Source organism: Daphnia magna, linkage group LG7 (genome assembly GCF_020631705.1).
Source record: "Daphnia magna isolate NIES linkage group LG7, ASM2063170v1.1, whole genome shotgun sequence".
NCBI lineage: Eukaryota > Metazoa > Arthropoda > Branchiopoda > Diplostraca > Daphniidae > Daphnia > Daphnia magna.
The window spans coordinates 13270238-13286330 of NC_059188.1; the positions used below are offsets into that span (position 1 = coordinate 13270238).

General features: G+C 38.2%; 5 protein-coding genes across 8 annotated transcripts; 3 read left to right on the plus strand and 2 right to left on the minus strand.

Moving 5' to 3' along the window:
- Window positions 1–69: 69 nt before the first annotated feature.
- On the plus strand, window positions 70–1434 carry LOC116928158 (alpha-(1,3)-fucosyltransferase C). The gene has a single exon (XM_032935262.2). It carries the CDS (start codon window positions 70–72, stop codon window positions 1369–1371), a length of 1302 nt encoding a protein of 433 aa, XP_032791153.2. The 3' UTR covers window positions 1372–1434.
- Window positions 1384–3157, minus strand: LOC116928160. Of its 3 annotated transcripts, XM_045175802.1 has the most exons (5): window positions 3072–3151; window positions 2832–2965; window positions 2269–2644; window positions 1714–2210; window positions 1384–1655 (listed from the first exon to the last, which is right to left on the minus strand). In XM_045175802.1, coding segments are annotated over exons 2-5 (1092 nt in total). In that variant the 5' UTR covers window positions 2834–2965; window positions 3072–3151; the 3' UTR covers window positions 1384–1438. The 3 variants fall into 3 exon arrangements, with proteins under 3 accessions (XP_045031737.1, XP_045031739.1, XP_045031738.1); XM_045175804.1 differs by lacking the exon at window positions 2832–2965 and having other exon boundaries at window positions 3072–3157; XM_045175803.1 differs by lacking the exon at window positions 3072–3151 and having other exon boundaries at window positions 2832–2968.
- Window positions 3158–5711: 2554 nt separating this feature from the next.
- On the minus strand, window positions 5712–7278 carry LOC123474149 (N-acetylneuraminate 9-O-acetyltransferase-like). The gene is made up of 5 exons (XM_045176042.1): window positions 7141–7278; window positions 6796–7063; window positions 6511–6706; window positions 6208–6448; window positions 5712–6128 (listed from the first exon to the last, which is right to left on the minus strand). The coding sequence occupies exons 1-5, from the start codon at window positions 7164–7166 to the stop codon at window positions 5882–5884; spliced, it is 978 nt and encodes a 325-aa protein (XP_045031977.1). The 5' UTR covers window positions 7167–7278; the 3' UTR covers window positions 5712–5881.
- A 226-nt stretch (window positions 7279–7504) lies between these two features.
- LOC116933403 lies at window positions 7505–8383 on the plus strand. The gene is made up of 4 exons (XM_045176043.1): window positions 7505–7604; window positions 7669–8039; window positions 8123–8245; window positions 8312–8383. Exons 1-4 carry the CDS (start codon window positions 7507–7509, stop codon window positions 8374–8376), a joined length of 657 nt encoding a protein of 218 aa, XP_045031978.1. The 5' UTR covers window positions 7505–7506; the 3' UTR covers window positions 8377–8383.
- Window positions 8384–12380: 3997 nt separating this feature from the next.
- Window positions 12381–14792, plus strand: LOC123474310 (lactosylceramide 1,3-N-acetyl-beta-D-glucosaminyltransferase-like). 2 transcript variants are annotated; one of them, XM_045176247.1, is made up of 4 exons: window positions 12381–12502; window positions 12560–13807; window positions 13879–14092; window positions 14238–14792. In XM_045176247.1, the coding sequence occupies exons 2-4, from the start codon at window positions 12739–12741 to the stop codon at window positions 14458–14460; spliced, it is 1506 nt and encodes a 501-aa protein (XP_045032182.1). In that variant the 5' UTR covers window positions 12381–12502; window positions 12560–12738; the 3' UTR covers window positions 14461–14792. The 2 variants fall into 2 exon arrangements, with proteins under 2 accessions (XP_045032182.1, XP_045032181.1); XM_045176246.1 differs by having other exon boundaries at window positions 12413–12502; window positions 12577–13807.
- Window positions 14793–16093: the final 1301 nt, after the last annotated feature.

Consider the following 16093-nt stretch of genomic DNA (forward strand, 5'->3'; position numbering starts at 1 on the left):
GAAAAAATACTGCGAAAGATTCACAACATTGCACATTTTCTTTAATTGCAACTTGCTGTTCCAGTCAAAATGAGAAATTCCATCAGTAAAAATAGCCTAATTTCCATTTGCCCATCCCGCCGCCAGTTCTTCACTAGAATTCAATGGAAAATAGCCACATCGTTTTGCCTATTTGCATTCACCTTGATGTTGTCGTATTATTTCACTGTGATTCACGTTGTGAAAAGACCCACCCAGCAAATCAACGTTCAGCATTTTAATCAGCTTCCACTTGACGCGTCACGTAAACAATTCAAACGCATCTTATTCTGGACGAGTTACTTTGACTGGAAAGATTTCAATTTCGGAATGGGTCGAGAGCCTTTCGTCCGTGCAGGATGCCGCATCACCAATTGCGTCACAACTAACGATAGGAATCTATTAAACGAAAGTGATGCAATCATCTTCCACCCCATTAACTACGACCCAGTTAACGATGCACCACGACACAGAACGTCACACCAACGTTACGTCTTCTTGTTTTACGAAGCCGAGACATCCGGCAGGTTGTACCCGGTCTTTCAGCCTCCAACACCGAAAGGATTCTTCAACTGGACGATGACGTATCGCCGAGACTCTGACATCTACTCGCCTCAACCTTACGGTGTTTTAAGGCGAAAGAATTCGACAACGATCGATACTCTGCCAGTTCCTCTGTCTCCTGGATTGTTGCCACCCAATTCTGAAAGATTCCTGCAAACGATGTTGAATAGCACTACGCAAGATAACAACACGAGTAATAAAACGAAGCAAATCGTTTGGTTCGTCTCCAAATGCAAAACTGCCAGTCGTCGTGAAACGTTCTTTCGCCGGCTGTTTGATTTCTTTCCTTCCATCGACGTGTACGGTGAATGCGGAAGCAAAGGCCTCGATTGCGTACCCTGGAACAGCTTGGAATGCGACACTATCCTGGCCGACTACAAATTCTACATCGCAGCAGAAAACTCCCTCTGTCCCGATTACGTCACAGAAAAATTCTACCGGGCGCTTCAGGTGGGCGCTGTTCCCATCGTTTACGGTGGGGCGGATTATTCCGCCTACGCTCCGCCACATTCATTCATCCACGCCGCGGATTTCCAGTCACCGAAAGCTCTTGCAGACTATCTCGTTTTATTGGACGAAAATCCTTACCTCTACGCGCGGTATTTCGAATGGAGGAAAGATTGGACGGTGGTTCGACAGCCTTTTGATGGATGGTGCGCCCTTTGTGCAAAACTAAACGAGCCAATGGACAGCCAGTCTTTTAAAAGCTACGAGGATATTGGTAAATGGTGGTTCGATGACGTCCCTTGTGTTCCAGGATCCTCCCTCAAAAATCCTTTTCGCAATTGAAAATCAATGTCACATCAAAAGTCGTTCTAGTTTTCTATCAATAAAATACTTAATTCAACAAGAGACGTTAATTTTCAGCAGATTGATTATTGCACACGTCATTGTAGAGGAGTTGAGTCATTTGTTGCAATGCCACATAACCAGCGTGAATGTAATCTTTGCAATTGATGTAGGCCACGCTCATAAAGTCTTTGACGCGTTCGTAGCGGTGATGCAGTTTGCATGCACGAACGGCTTCTTCAGCAATGGCGTCACCGGAATCCCACACTGTAATGCCACTGCCCCTATTCACCCATCCCAATTTAGCATAATCGTCTTTGCAATTAAATAGTATTTACCTACCTGAATATTTGTCGAGCAATTTGATTGTAATGTTGGAGCTTCTCTTTGTAAATGACGCGATTAGCTCCACCGTTGTCAGCGAAGAAATCAAATGTAGTGTACTGGTTTAACCAAATGATTTTACGATCACGCACATCACTGGATTTGGCTGTGACGACGTCTTTGCTGTGGAACATGAGCTTCTGGAGCAATGGAACCAATCCTTGCACTCCGTTTTGGTACCAAAGATGATCATCACCTTCTTGTTGCAACATGTCCCACGACGCCATGCCGATGATGAGAACATCAGGAGGATAATCACTGCTGTTCTTTCTTTGCTTAATGCCTTTGTCAAGAATATCGATCCATCGGATTAAATCATCGATCACTTTACCGGCGATTAGCGGACGCCAACGGAAACTGATTAGCAAATCCCCAAACATGGGACTGACCATATCTGCGTCTTTATGTTTGGCAGTTGGGTCCATTTTCGAGTCTCGGTCGTAATCCGGAATTAACTAACAAAACAATGGACGTTATAACGATAGATGTTTCACGTCAATGTTGATTACATACCTTGAGGAAACTGAGGTATTGAATGCGGATTCTCGAGTCACCTGCAAAAGCAATGTGGAATTTATTTCGTGGTTTTGCATCAGCTGATGGATTATTTTTAATGGTTGAAAGCCGATCTAAACACGATACGGTATCTTCAGTGGTGTACTGACGAAGTTGACAAGGTCTTTGTTGATTGACACTCAGGAAATGTCCGTTTGTTTGCTTGGTGTATTGACTTCCGTCCAGGATGCCTTCCGAACATAAGCGAAGACTTTCTCGTTGTTCTCCTGCGTTCAGGTACAAGATCAACATAAACAGTGTCATTAAAAAAATAGCCAACAACGTTTTTCTTTTCGCGATTGAAGCTCCTCTTCTGAAAATTGCCATTGTTGACCTGTCGATAAAAAAAAAGAAAAAAGGTTCACATCAGAAATTGGTTTGACATCACATTATCTGTGTTGCTTCAATCAAGTCTGAATGTAGATGCCGAGAAATAGTTTGCTCTCCATTTCTGGTTACATAGCCTCTAGTTACGTCAGAATTATCACAGCATTGAACGCTTAAGGGTATACTGACTTTACATTAAGCACAGAGAAGAAAAAGTTCTTGGCTTTCCATTACAGCTGGCTGTATAAAGAGTATCTGGTGAAAATTAGGAAGACGGCTCTGCTTTACGAGTTTAGTTTGTTTTTAGTGTAACGCGTAAGAACAATCCCTATCCCCCCCCCAAAAAAAAAGAAAAAAAAGTGGAATGAAAACGAAATTTAAAATGATGTGGCATGTGAGAACTTCACGGGGAAATGCAATCATTGTTCTCTTACCAATTGTTACTTTGCTCTTACTGTATCCTCCTCGTGGCTATTTTAGCCTGATGTGTAAAAGTGAGCTGTGTAATTTACAGTACCCACCAAACGATTAGGTACACCCCCGTTTTTTTAGTGCATTCTTATGGCGCTACGGGTCTAAAAGCGCTATCTAACGGTGTTAAATGAATCAAATTTTTTTCATTTAATCGATCAAGCGCAGTATTGGACCTAAGCGACAAAACGCAAAAAAATTTATTTCATATAGAATTTTTTTTCTTTTCAATATTTTTTGATGAAATTCACCAAATAGATAGCGCTTTAAAATACCTATCAATTACCGTAAAACTTACGAAAATTCGCTGAAAACTTAGAACGTAATTAATTATTTTATTTTATGACATTTTAGGGGAGGGGGGGGCCAAAAACAGACATTTTTGGGTACGTTGTTTGGTTACTAATATACACCAAAATAAACAGAAAATATATTATTGAGATTCTTTATTATCTCTAGCATGTTTTTATGTGATATTTTACTTCGATTTTTATAGTTTAAGAACCACAAATTCGAAAAAAATGCACTTCCCTTGGCCGCTTCCCGGCATCCATTGCGGCGGCCATTTTGATGACGCGCGTAATTCAAATTTGAATTCTAACTTCTCATTATTATTATTCCAATGTTTTAAATTAGCAAGAATGTATGTAAACACAAGTACATTTTAAATAAAAACTCAATGTGTTTTAAAGAGTAAGCAGCAAGTGTTTTATTCATAAACAAAATAAAGCAAATACACGAACAAATTGTTTTGATTATTTCATTATTTAATTACATTTTTACATTGAAAAATACCTAATTAGCTTTAATGGTTTATTCTTAGTTATTGATGCTAGGCTTAGAAGGTTGCTTTTTAATTGACTATTCAATTGTTGGTTGTTGCGCTGGTCAACCTAGTGGGATTCCGATACCTGGAAAAGGGAAAATAAAAGAGTGATGTCAGGGCTATAACATTAAAATTTTGTGAAATAAGTTACCTGTTTGATAAGTGTGTTAATTTTTTTACAATGCCACAATAGATTACCTTCTCAATAAAAAAGTGTTTAAATTTTAAAAAAACCATTAAGCAACATGCTTTTTTAAATAAATCCCAAACAGCGAATACAAGTATTATAGTTGTGTTTACATGATGATTTACATTTGTTTAAATGAATTACGTCAAATACTTGCAAAAAAAAATGCAACCACTCGCAGACAGGGAATATAAACAAAGTTTTTCAATTGCCCTGCAATAGGGTCATCGTTACATTTAATTATTTAAAATTATTTAAGAATGCAGGGAAAAATTAAATGACATTAAATTGTAGAAAAATGAATTGCAAATCATCTGAAATTAATTTTATTACTAAAGCGTAGCATTTTAGGGGTTAAAACAAAAAAATTGAAAACGCAAATTTAAGTTTGACCAAAGTGGAATCATGCATTTCAAGTAACCAGTTTTCTGCCAGTTTTAATAGCGTCACTTGCCGTCGCAAGCGAGGCGTATGACAAGCCAAATGTACCGGCCGAATCGAATGATGATCCGCGCGCGCGTATAGTGATATCATTCGACTCGATGATATCTCCGTCGCAAACATCATGAATGCAATGCACAGATGGTAGCAGATGGGAATCTATTCTTCTAGTGTGGAACATTTGCACCCCAAGCGGCTGTTACATGCACTTCAAGGAAAGGTTGTTAATAAAGGTTATTGAACGTTGAACCCCTTCCTCGTTTAGAACTTGTTATCACTGAGGTCACCATCCGGTATTTCACCACCACCCCCACCCAAAAAATGTTTAGAGTAAACGCTTATAATATAACCCATTGCAATGACACTTTTTTTCTAACATTTTTTAAAATGCGAATTACGTCATAAATTTTATAGAATGGAATGGATAGCTCTCATCAAGAGCTATTCATTGAACCTACATTTGTGAATGTGGCACTTATGTTTTATGTTAAAATAATTATTTTAGTTAAACACGTGTTAATTAGTAAAATTACTAAAAACTAAAATTTTTTTGTGGCAACCAAGTGATTTTTGGAAATATAAGTACGATGATACCCACAAGTTGCAGGTTTCCCCCGCTCAGCGGTGGTGTTCTGGCGTAGAGCTAGCAGGATTCCTATCTGTGAGCTGCAGACACCCCTTAGGCGACAGACATATCATCAAGTCCAAAAGTATATCATCGAGTCGAAAGATATCACTATCAGCTGAAGATAATAATTTAGCTGAATGAAAAGTAAAAAAAAATTTCACGCCAAAATGAAAATTCAGTTGAAGTAAATTTACACCAAAACGGCTAAATAGGTAAATTTACTTCAGCCCAAAATTTTTTTGGATGAATTTTTTGGGCCAAAATGCGCCTTATATACGCGCGCGCGGATCATCATTCGGTTCGGCCGGTACATTTGGCTTGCCATAGGCCACAGCAGTTCTGAACCACACACACAATTCGATCCATTTTTTTTTTAAAGACAAAAACGTGATAACAACTCATTGTCTACTGGAACGTCAAACCAGGAAAATATAACGTTGGAAAACTGCCATTGGTGCAACGACCTTGCTTGCACCGTTGTTCCAAGCATTCATTGAATTTAGGGGGGTACGGCAAAGACATGTGGTCAAGATAGATCCGCGCGTAGGCCGGTTCTATATAACTCTATTTGAAGTCTGACTGAAATCTAAAGTCCAACCATCTGTCACCGAGAATTAAAACAAAACAAAACAAACAAAAAAACACTCAAATATTAGCCGTCTAAATGAATGACAATTCTATGCACATCAGGTTACGTGACGTCAGACACTTGATGTTCATTGCAAATGTCATTTAAAAGTAGCTGAGTGGCTTGTGATAGCGCCGAGTAGCCAGTGTGCACGAAATCCTTGCAGGAAACGTATATGTTGTTTGAAATGATGTACGACTTGATTGAGGTCGCGTTAAATTTCCCTTCACGTTGGAAGACGAAGCAGCTGCGAGAATACTCTACTGCCCACAGATTACTGGAATCATACATGCGTATGCTTGGATAATTCCTAATATCGAATATATTTATTTAAAAAAATCAATCAATCAATAGTTCCAGTGACAACGTTTTGGAACGGTAACCATTACCCAAGAATACGACGGGCTGCTATGTTGAAAAAGTGGATTTTTTCCGAAAAAACGGACGTGTTCGGATCAGTGATGTTACCATAGAAATCAACGGATGGATACTGATTCAGCCAAATGACTTGGGTAACATTTGCCAAGTGAGCCAGGACTGGTGCGAGTGCCACTAGCTCGTCTTCATACGCTAGAAAGTCATTGTCGTGTGGAAAGACAGCGTAGCGAAACATATGGTGCACTGACATACCTAATGCCAAGCGTGAAATGCACAAAGAAAAACAGGCCGGTTTTGTTGTTAATCAACTTTACTTAGGAAAATCAAATGAGGTCGTTCCGTCTCATTGATCGCCCACCGACGAATTGTTTCTATAAGGTCGTCATCTATAAGCGGCAGCCATTTGAATGATAGTCTCAATCCGAGAACCTGACTGGTGATTTCTATGTTTTCATGATAAGCGTTTGGGATGATGGTCGGTTGCGATATTTTGTCGAAATCTGGAATGAGCTTCAAAGATAACAAGGTAAACAGGTAAACACAGGTACGTATATAAAGCCAAGGTGAAATACACTTCATAAAGTTGTACAGCTCATTACCCTAACGATATTGAAATACTGTTGTCGAATTCTTGAATCTCCCATGAATAGGAAGTGCAACATTTGACCAGGTTGGCCTTCTTTCATTGCATCAAGACAGGCTGTAATGTGACTAGCCGTGTACTGCACAAGTTTGCAGGCACCGCCGTCGGACATCAGCCGGTTGCTTTTGTAAGACCCTTTTGTCTCTTTTGCGTAGTGGTATTCCCTTTCATCGATAAGATTTCCTATGCAAAGGGGCAATTCGTTTTCTGCAAACAAGTTCGCTCTTTAAAAAACAAAAACAACGCATTAATGAATTCACTACACTGTTAAAAAAGGTAACGATTTTCGATAGTAAATTACCGCCTAAAATCGTTAGCTGGTGCCATTAAGTGTGACGTGGTACTTTTCGTGAGATATAATCTCCAGTTTTAGGTAACACGTCACGGAAAATGTAGGTTTCAACATAGCTAACGATTTTCGGTATCCAGTTGTAACCGAAAATCGATAGTTTCCGGTATATCCTGCTCAATAACTATATTTTCTGGCTAGTGAGATTCGTCTCATCTTTCATAAGTGTTTAATGTTTTTTGGAAACGGTATCCATGTTATGTGACACTGACACTGATATGGCGTTTCAAATAATTAACGTTCAAAATGGTTTCGAATCGATCTCTCAACGTCTCAACTTCGATCTTTGAAAATTTTTTTTAATATTTTTATAGCGTTATGAAAAAGGAGATTTGGCAACTTGGAAATTTTTTTCAACAGTCAAAACTCTGCGCCATTTTATACAAACCGTTGACCCAAGAGGTGAAAGTTGAAAGGTAATAAAATTTTTACAATCCTTTCAAAAATGTCTACGTTAACGTTTTTAAATTTCCATGATAGCATGTCTGATTTTAAATCAGTTTTGGTACAAGTTGTGTATTTTGGCGATCGTACATGTGACTATGAGGTTACATTTCAGTCTTCTTCACGAGGGGAACCTGACCTTATGGTGTTAGAGCAAAAGTTGTGTTCTAAATCCAAGGAAATAAAAGATTTCGTTGGCAAAGGAGGAGCATGTGAATTTTTCAAAGAAAGTGAAATTTTCCCTGGTCGTTGGACCCAATTTGGTGATTACTCACCAGTGAAGCACAAAGTAACGATAAGGTGTAACCTGGGGAATAAAAGAAAACTAAGTTTTTCTGAGTTACCACAACAGCAAGAGAAATACCAAAGGAAATTAAGGGAATCTGAAATGCAACTGCAACAGAATGGTATTTTTGACTCTTGGCATCTTTGCAAATACTATCAACACTAACTAAGCTTCATTATTTTTTATTATTTTTTCCAAACGTAGGTTGTGAAATAAATATTTTCACTGATGTGGGAGAAAGAGTGAAGTTTTCTTCGAACTCATTAACCGAAAAACATTCAACACCTTGTAGTACTTCATCATTTTTCAACAATGAACAACACTCTGGTAAGATATAATTTACAACACCTTTCTTACTTTAACACTAATAACGTTTCCAAATTTGTTCTCTAGATGAAGGTTTTAGCCCTTTACTTACCAGTACAGCTATTGATACCAAAAAAAAAATTAACGTCTAAGTCCACGGATAGATTGAAACATTGTTTATCACCATCGATGTTTTCTGATAGCAGTACTGATGATGAAGCACTGTCTGGTAACTTGTCATTGATTATGTTAATACTTCTCCAAGCTATACTTTTACATAATGCATATGTAGTTGAAGCAATGACTTTTGGGTCTCAATACTGTAAAAAAATGAAGAAGGTGAAGACAAACCAGAATAGTAATCAACAACCATCAACTTCTTCTTTGGATTATAATACTGAACAATCTGGTAAGAACCCATTTCTGTTAAAAAGCCCGACATTGCAGCTGTTGCTGGCCATACAATATCTTTCTTGTGCAGAAGAATTGGATTACAAAAGCACCCTGAATAACGGGATAAGAAACAAGGTTCAGTCTGTCTCTAAAAGTAAACAGACTTCATCACTACATCTTCGGCCATTTGAGAGACTGGATTTCGGCAAATGGAAATTACCGAACAATTTCGGAGTCGTAGTTAACAAAATATTGCAGAAGAGAGGAAACCTGGGTGAGGCTAATTTGTCTCTTGTGTGCCGACGTGTTGTGGATTCCATCAAAAAAATTTCTTTATGTCCCTGCTGGAATTCATTAAGGCTGGTGGTACAGCAAATGTTCACTACCTAACCATCAACACTTATAAATCCGAAAGATCCAGTAGCATCTTCGGTAAAACAGCATATTACAATTGTATAAACCTTTAATACTTTACTTTTCACGTGTTTTGTAGCAAGCTATAGTAGGTAAACTACAGAGAATTCTATCTTGACGAAGGCAAGCTGCAGGCCAAACCCTTAGTACTAATGGAGGAAGACCTTTCCTGGAAAACAAGATTTCCTATTTGGATCCAGGTATACATTCTGAAAGTGCAGGCAATGCAGGTAAGGCAAAATTATAAATAATTTCGAAAGTTAAGTAATATCATGTTATCTGCATTATTATCTTTTTTAATAGATGACAACCTCGACATGGCATCTTACAAAATTAATTATGAAAAGTTGATTAAACTGTACAAAGACAGTGGAAGTACAGGGGCACTTAAGTTTGTAAGCTTACTTTCAAAAGTCGCCGTTATGAGATCACCAAAGGTTATATAACATCTCCAGAAGACATCTTAAAAACCAGGTGCCCGTTGTTGAACCAGCAACATTATGTAAGTTAATAGGCCTATAGATAGGTTGGATATAGTATTATGAAAGTGTAATGCAACATTTCATTGCAGCTTTACGCTGAACTTGACCTAATACTTGGATCCGGTACTTGCAAAAATTTCAAAAAAAAATGGGAAGACATTGTACCAGTAGTGATAGCAGTTGCCCGTAAATTTCACAAAAATACAGCGGTGAAAAAAATACTAAACCGTTACCAATTTTCAATAGAAAACAAATGTTTCGGCAAGTTGTTACCACCATCCTATGCTAACTCACTTGTTTACATTTGTATTACACTTACCTCCTTTTTTTTAGAAAGTGAAAGTTGTGCGGTACTTGAACTGCTACCGGTCATAATCTCTGCAAATAAACGAAGTTGCACAGCCGGAGACTATTTTTTTTATGTACACGAGGTATGTGAGTATACGTATAATTTGTTAGTTCTACATTATCCAAATGTATTCTTTGTTTATTCAGGACTCATCTAATATTGCTTCGGCCATTAAGAAGCACAAGAGAGAGACGCCCTTCATTTTGAAAATTGGGGATACTAGCTACACAGTTATTGTGGATTCCACCATCCCGTTCATCGAGTCTGCGTGTAGTACTGAAGCTCTCCTCCAATTGATATCAGTATATTATGTATTCGATATTCAGTGGTTTAAAAAAGTATTACCTACTTTAAGATTCATTAGAACCATTGTGATGCGACTTCAAGACGACGTTCCAACACAATGTGTTTCCCACGACTTTTTCATCGTTCAATTAAAAAAAATGTATGACTTAATGTATGCTGTGGATTCTGATGTTATAGATAGTGATGCTTAAAGTTATACTGTATAACATACATTTTAATAAACAATTGAACATTATTATTTATCTATTTTTCTATTTCAGTTAGAAAATGACACTAAATTTATTTCTATAAAAATAATATTTCTAATCGTTACCTTTTGAGGGTTATGTCGCACAATTTTCGATACCCGAATTGCGTCTCAATTTTCGAGGATTATATTTCATTCCCCTCGTTTCCCGATTTTCGAGGGTTACACGTCTCAAACAACGTGAGGTTTTTATAACAGTGTACCACAAACTAATGCTTTTTAAATGATAAACATCGCTACTCACGTCACATTGCTATTTGCTATTGGCGCTCGCCAAGTCATGCATATGTAGATTATTGACAACAGGAAACAAAATATGCGGCCGACAGCCAGCAACAGCCGAAAATGTTTGTTTGGCAACTCACGTTCCATGTCGTAGAAATCAAACGACACACGTACACCAACAGTTCAACACTTACGGACAGCTTTAAAAACCATAAGCAATGGCACTGCTTTTAACGACCAACTACGACGTGCAATTTGGCGAAATTTTTGGAAGTGAGTTTGATAGCACGAAATCTGACAACAGCCAACCACATAGTGAAGAGGAAACAACTAAAGCATATAGCCCTCTTTAATGCAATGCAACGGATTTGGAATAATAATAATACAAAAAAAAGTCTTGGAATTTTACTGCAGGCCGCGAATTAAAAACGCATATAAATCTCGGATTTGAATATCAGTAGGCTAATGATGATGGATCGCGCTGGCCTTCCCCCTTTCCCTTCGGTTATCAGCCTTGGTCAAAATCGTAAACAAAAAACCCGACCCTGCTCAGGTTGTTGGCATTAAACAAGAGAAAGCAATCAATAATAATAAAAAAAAAGCATAAACGTGAAGCATCGCATCTATCCTTGAATTCAATCTCATAACTGATTATGTTTAAATACTTTTTCATCGACTTTCTGCTCGTATCGTATCAAACTTTTCAGTTTGATATCCACTAGAATAGTCTGATAGTTAGCAGAACCTGTTTGTAGTCCTTTATTTTGATAAGGTTTCGATCTCTTGAACCCGTTCGATAGAAGACATGAGCTTCAAACGATGGCCAGCAGTAGGCTAATGGTATCCTGCCGCCAGCAATTCATACAAAAGGATGATCGATGAAACACTTTGTTTATATTCCCTGTCTGCGAGTGGTTGCATTTTTTTTGCAAGTATTTGACGTAATTCATTTAAACAAATGTAAATCATCATGTTAACGCAACTATAATACTTGTATTCGCTGTTTGGGATTTATTAAAAAAAGCATGTTGCTTAATGGTTTTTTTTTAAATTTAATTATTTAAACATTTTAAACTAAATTACGATCTACTTTAAGCATATTTTAAAAATCTGTAAATCGCATTGTACCTAATGGTAAAATTTGATCACACTAGCAGTTGTGGCTGCTGAGATATCGTGATTTTCATTTTATGTGGGTATGAAGAAGCTTCCTTATGGGAAAACCCACGTTGCAATTGCGTCGACACACCGTTTCAATTGCCCTGCTACCATGGCAATTGAAACACTCGAAGCGACCTCAGTTTTTTACAATTTACTACTATTATAATTAATCTTTACTCATTTAAAAAAATATCGTTTAGTAGCTGAGATAATAGGCTACAATTTTATATAATTTTTATATTAAATTTTTCAGTTTTTTTTTCAAGAAATACAAAAAACCAAAAAGTGTATCAATTGCTCCCACTCTCCCCTACACGTAAAACTCAAGACACTTTACTGGGCAACATTTGGGGGTCTTTGAATTTCAATATCTGTGTTGCACATTGTTCGTAAAAAATCGTTAAAAAAGAGGACCTCCATCTTTGCAAGTGGTAAATGTTTCTCCTTCCCAGCTCCACGTGTGCACTCTGTGTGTTCTTCCGGCTATGTCTTCCCTTGAGCTGTTTGCAACCACAAATCTCATTCGTCCATCAGCGACCATTGCGACCAATGAATTCACCTAACCTTCGAATAAGGGCAGATGGCGTAGTCTATTCGTACATGACCCTGTTCTGTCGGAGCCTTCGGCTTTGGTACTCTTAGTTAGCACCAAGAAAACGCAGCGCACACAAGGACCTGGGCCGAGAAGCATCGAGAATAAGGTAAGTTACAGGCAACATTGTGAGTAAAGTGCACAATAAAATATAAAACATGGCAAGACAAATTTTATTTTCAGGAGCCGCATTATTCACATTGAAGGCAGTCTATTTGATCCAAAAAAATCCAGTCGTGTTTGAATTAGACTTTGAAAGGGTGTGAGAAGGGCTCGTTTTGGTTGTCGACATTATACGCACTCCAAGGTCCATTTTGTCATCATCAACTCTAAGCTGAAGAGATAATGCCGCATCCTCGTACGTTTCGATTTTCTACACTCACTCACGGTGTACTTCCAGCCTTATTCGTGTTCATGTTCTTTACCGGCGTTACCCTCTTGGCGAGCTTGATGTCCACAATGTTTCAAGATATCCAAACGAGAAATGCGTGCGAGCAACAGCGTTCAGATGAATTTAAAAAACTCGTTCGAGAGAGAGAAATGTTACAGTCGAACCTGAATGGATGTCGAACCAGTAAGAAAAGCGCATCACTGCTGATGGAAACTGCGAAATACCTGCGAGAAGAAAACAAGAAATTACTGACCAAGGTGAAAAGGTGCGAATTGGACAGTGGACAGGACGCCAAACAAGGTGTCGCATCGCACACGACATCATTGGATGACCAGTCGAACCTTCATAACAACGAACGAAAAGTGATTGTAAACGAAGCTTTTTTCCAATACATGGCCACTTATTTGCAAGACACTCCTTACCCAGGAGTAGAGAACTACACCCAGTATGCGGTGGTTCGATTGAATCTGGCGCCATTGACTAATGTCGAGCCGCTCATACCCGAATTCGGTCCAGTGCTTAACGATGTTCTTTCTTTCCAATATACCACCTCTGTTCCATCGTGCCCAGCTGCAACGACTTCCGTTGGCAAGCCCACTGTCTTTATTGCTGTCATATCGGCCATCTTCAATTTTCACCGGCGAACGACAATTCGGCGGACGTGGAAGAGTCACGTTCAAGCCGTGCATCGAAACGGTCCGTTGGCAATAGCCGGTTTCGCTTTTATTTTGGGGCTTTCGGAGGATGACGGGACGCAACGTCAAATCGAAGAAGAGAGTAAGCTGTACGCGGATATCATCCAAATTAGGATGTCGGATTTTTACAGAAACTTGCCGCTAAAAATAGCTGGCCTGCTCAACTGGCTGCGCAGTTATTGTGCTGGCGAAATTACCTTTCTTCTTAAAGTCGACGACGACGTCTACGTCAATGTGCATAATCTCGTTCATTTCGTTCGTTCCTATCGTCATTCTTACATGACAGTTTTTGGTTCCGGTTCGCCAATCAAGGGTTACGCTCAGCGGGGTATATAACGCCCATATAAATACTGTAATGCATATAACGCATACTAAACAATAGGTTGTTTTTCATAACAGAAGACAAATGGCAAATCTCGTACGCAGAATGGCCGTGGAATGAGTATCCTCCCTACATTTTAGGAGCGATTTCGTTAACATCTGGAAGCTCAATCCATCCGCTATTGGCTGCCTGTCAAACGACGCCCATGCTGCCATTTGAAGATGTCTATTTTTTTGGACTGTGCGCGGAGAAAGCTGGCATCAAGACTCGTTACTCTATCTACCCAACTGGGTAGGCCTATGGCTTTTTTATTTTAATCACTTTGGTGTTTCTTGTTTAAAATGCCCGTTATCTCTAGAGCTAAATGATTAGTCTACGTTTGTATAGTATTCTAATTTTAGTATTTTTGTCGTACCTTTGAACCAAATAAAAACAGACCTCTCCGTCAAGACACAAATCAAATTCCGACGACGTGTGAGCTGAAAGCCATGATTGCTTGGCGTGTCCATAACGAAGATGGCACCAAATGGCGAAGCATGATGGAATCATCCCACCAGGCAGTCGATGATTTCTACACTAATACGACCCAGTGTGTTATGAACGGAACAAGAAAACCGGTTGATCACATTGAACCGGTGTATTTTACCTTTACGACTTAGAGCCGGAAAAACGAAAACAAAGAATAACCTTCATCAATTCCGGCTCCATAAACTGCGCAATACCCGATGCAGATTCACTTTAATATTATTGTGTTATGTAGATAGTGTTTTCCTGTCATTCTTGTCAACTCATTCGATTTAGACCGATGAAAAAGGCCACTTTACTGAACCAATCAGAATTTTCACATTTAGAATTACAATTAGGACTCAAGAGCACGTCTAAATTATTGATCTGACATACAGTAGTAGTATATAGGTGACGTATAAGAAACGGGCTATTGTCTTGAATTAATTTGTTATTCACATCCGTACAATACAAAACGATCGATACATTTTTTTTTGCCAGTTCAGTAGGGGAGGGTGGGGCTAGTTGGTACAATTTTTTTAATTTCTTCTCTGGTTTCTTTAATTTTTTATATTTTGACACCCAAAAAATTGTAAAAGAAAGCTCAGATAACCAGCTTTCTCGTGCTATTTTTTTATTTGATCTACGTCGAAGAATTCATATCGAAATCAACGTTCAAAAAGCAAAAAAAAATTTGCCTACATGCCCCACTAACGGGGTAAGTTGGCAGTGGTAGTGGGGTAAGTTGGCCCCATGTATTTCAAATACGGATTTCAGTGAAATGTTGATGTTGTAAACAAACTAGAATAACATTACAATAAACAAAAATCCTATAGTTATTTTAGAGTGGGAAACTCAGAAATAAGTTGTGATAACTTACATAAAGATTAATAGCCTTAAATGCAAAAAATAAAAAATAATATACATAATTCAGGCAAACATTTCACAGGTGAACATCTTATAAAGTGAAACACTTAAAATTTGCCAAATTTTGGCCTCTAATGCATACCACTGTTCACCATAAGTCATATCTAGCAAATATTCGACTTACAATTCCCTGACATTTTGACAAGCCATGTACCATACATATGCATGTATAATGCCTATGCCGACATGCCCCATGTTGCAATGTATCAACTTGCCCCAACCCGGGGTTTATTCAAATAACAATTTTTATTACTCCTTTATAATTGATTAAAACAAATCCATTGTTACAGTTCAATAGAGGACACAATTTTCTATAAAACTAATATTTTTTAAAAATTATATGCATACCAAGAAAAGATAAAATTGATGAATACCAAGCACGCAACTATTGTGGATTTGACGCAAAAAATTTCGTTATTTTATATTTCCTAAACTATTTGGGATAAATTGATAAAACTTTGCACAAATGTGCGCACGATAAACATCTTTAACCATGAATTATTTCAATAAATCCTCTTTCACACAATTCTTCTAAATTAGGAATTGCAAACTTGCCCTCCTGCCAACTAGCCCCACTCTCCCCTATGTCCGATTTATTGGTGCGATAATTTCTCTTGGAAATGATATCTCATTTTTAATTACAAGTATAGTTTGTCCGCGACGTGCCAACCTCAGAACAGACACACCATTCTAGATAAATGGGGATGATAGGTATGAAACAGGTGAGAATAGGACGCCCCTCTTATTTTACCAAATGTGTCTCCATACTAATCCTTTCAGGGTTCGAGTTTCTACAGGACACAAGTCTGCGTCCTTGCAGTACGTCATTTCGAAAGTGTGAGCAGCCGACATCTCTGAAAT

Bases quoted from the DNA above. Each gene is read 5' to 3' on its own strand.
- LOC116928158 (XM_032935262.2), top strand. From the start codon at position 70: ATGAGAAATTCCATCAGTAAAAATAGCCTAATTTCCATTTGCCCATCC.
- LOC116928160 (XM_045175802.1), bottom strand. The intron at 2,211-2,268 runs GTATGTAATCAA...TTGTTTTGTTAG, and splicing joins AATACCTCAGTTTCCTCAAG to TTAATTCCGGATTACGACCG. The intron at 1,656-1,713 runs GTAGGTAAATAC...ATGGGTGAATAG, and splicing joins ATTGCTCGACAAATATTCAG to GGGCAGTGGCATTACAGTGT.
- LOC123474149 (XM_045176042.1), bottom strand. From the start codon at position 7,166: ATGGCACCAGCTAACGATTTTAGGCG. The intron at 7,064-7,140 runs GTAATTTACTAT...TGTTTTTTAAAG, and splicing joins CCAGCTAACGATTTTAGGCG to AGCGAACTTGTTTGCAGAAA. The intron at 6,129-6,207 runs GTAATGGTTACC...ATTCGATATTAG, and splicing joins GCAGCCCGTCGTATTCTTGG to GAATTATCCAAGCATACGCA.
- LOC116933403 (XM_045176043.1), top strand. From the start codon at position 7,507: ATGAAAAAGGAGATTTGGCAACTTGGAAATTTTTTTCAACAGTCAAAA. The intron at 7,605-7,668 runs GTAATAAAATTT...TTTCCATGATAG, and splicing joins CAAGAGGTGAAAGTTGAAAG to CATGTCTGATTTTAAATCAG. The intron at 8,246-8,311 runs GTAAGATATAAT...TTTGTTCTCTAG, and splicing joins CAACAATGAACAACACTCTG to ATGAAGGTTTTAGCCCTTTA.
- LOC123474310 (XM_045176247.1), top strand. From the start codon at position 12,739: ATGCCGCATCCTCGTACGTTTCGATTTTCTACACTCACTCACGGTGTA. The intron at 13,808-13,878 runs GTATATAACGCC...TTTTCATAACAG, and splicing joins CAAGGGTTACGCTCAGCGGG to AAGACAAATGGCAAATCTCG. The intron at 14,093-14,237 runs GTAGGCCTATGG...AAATAAAAACAG, and splicing joins TACTCTATCTACCCAACTGG to ACCTCTCCGTCAAGACACAA.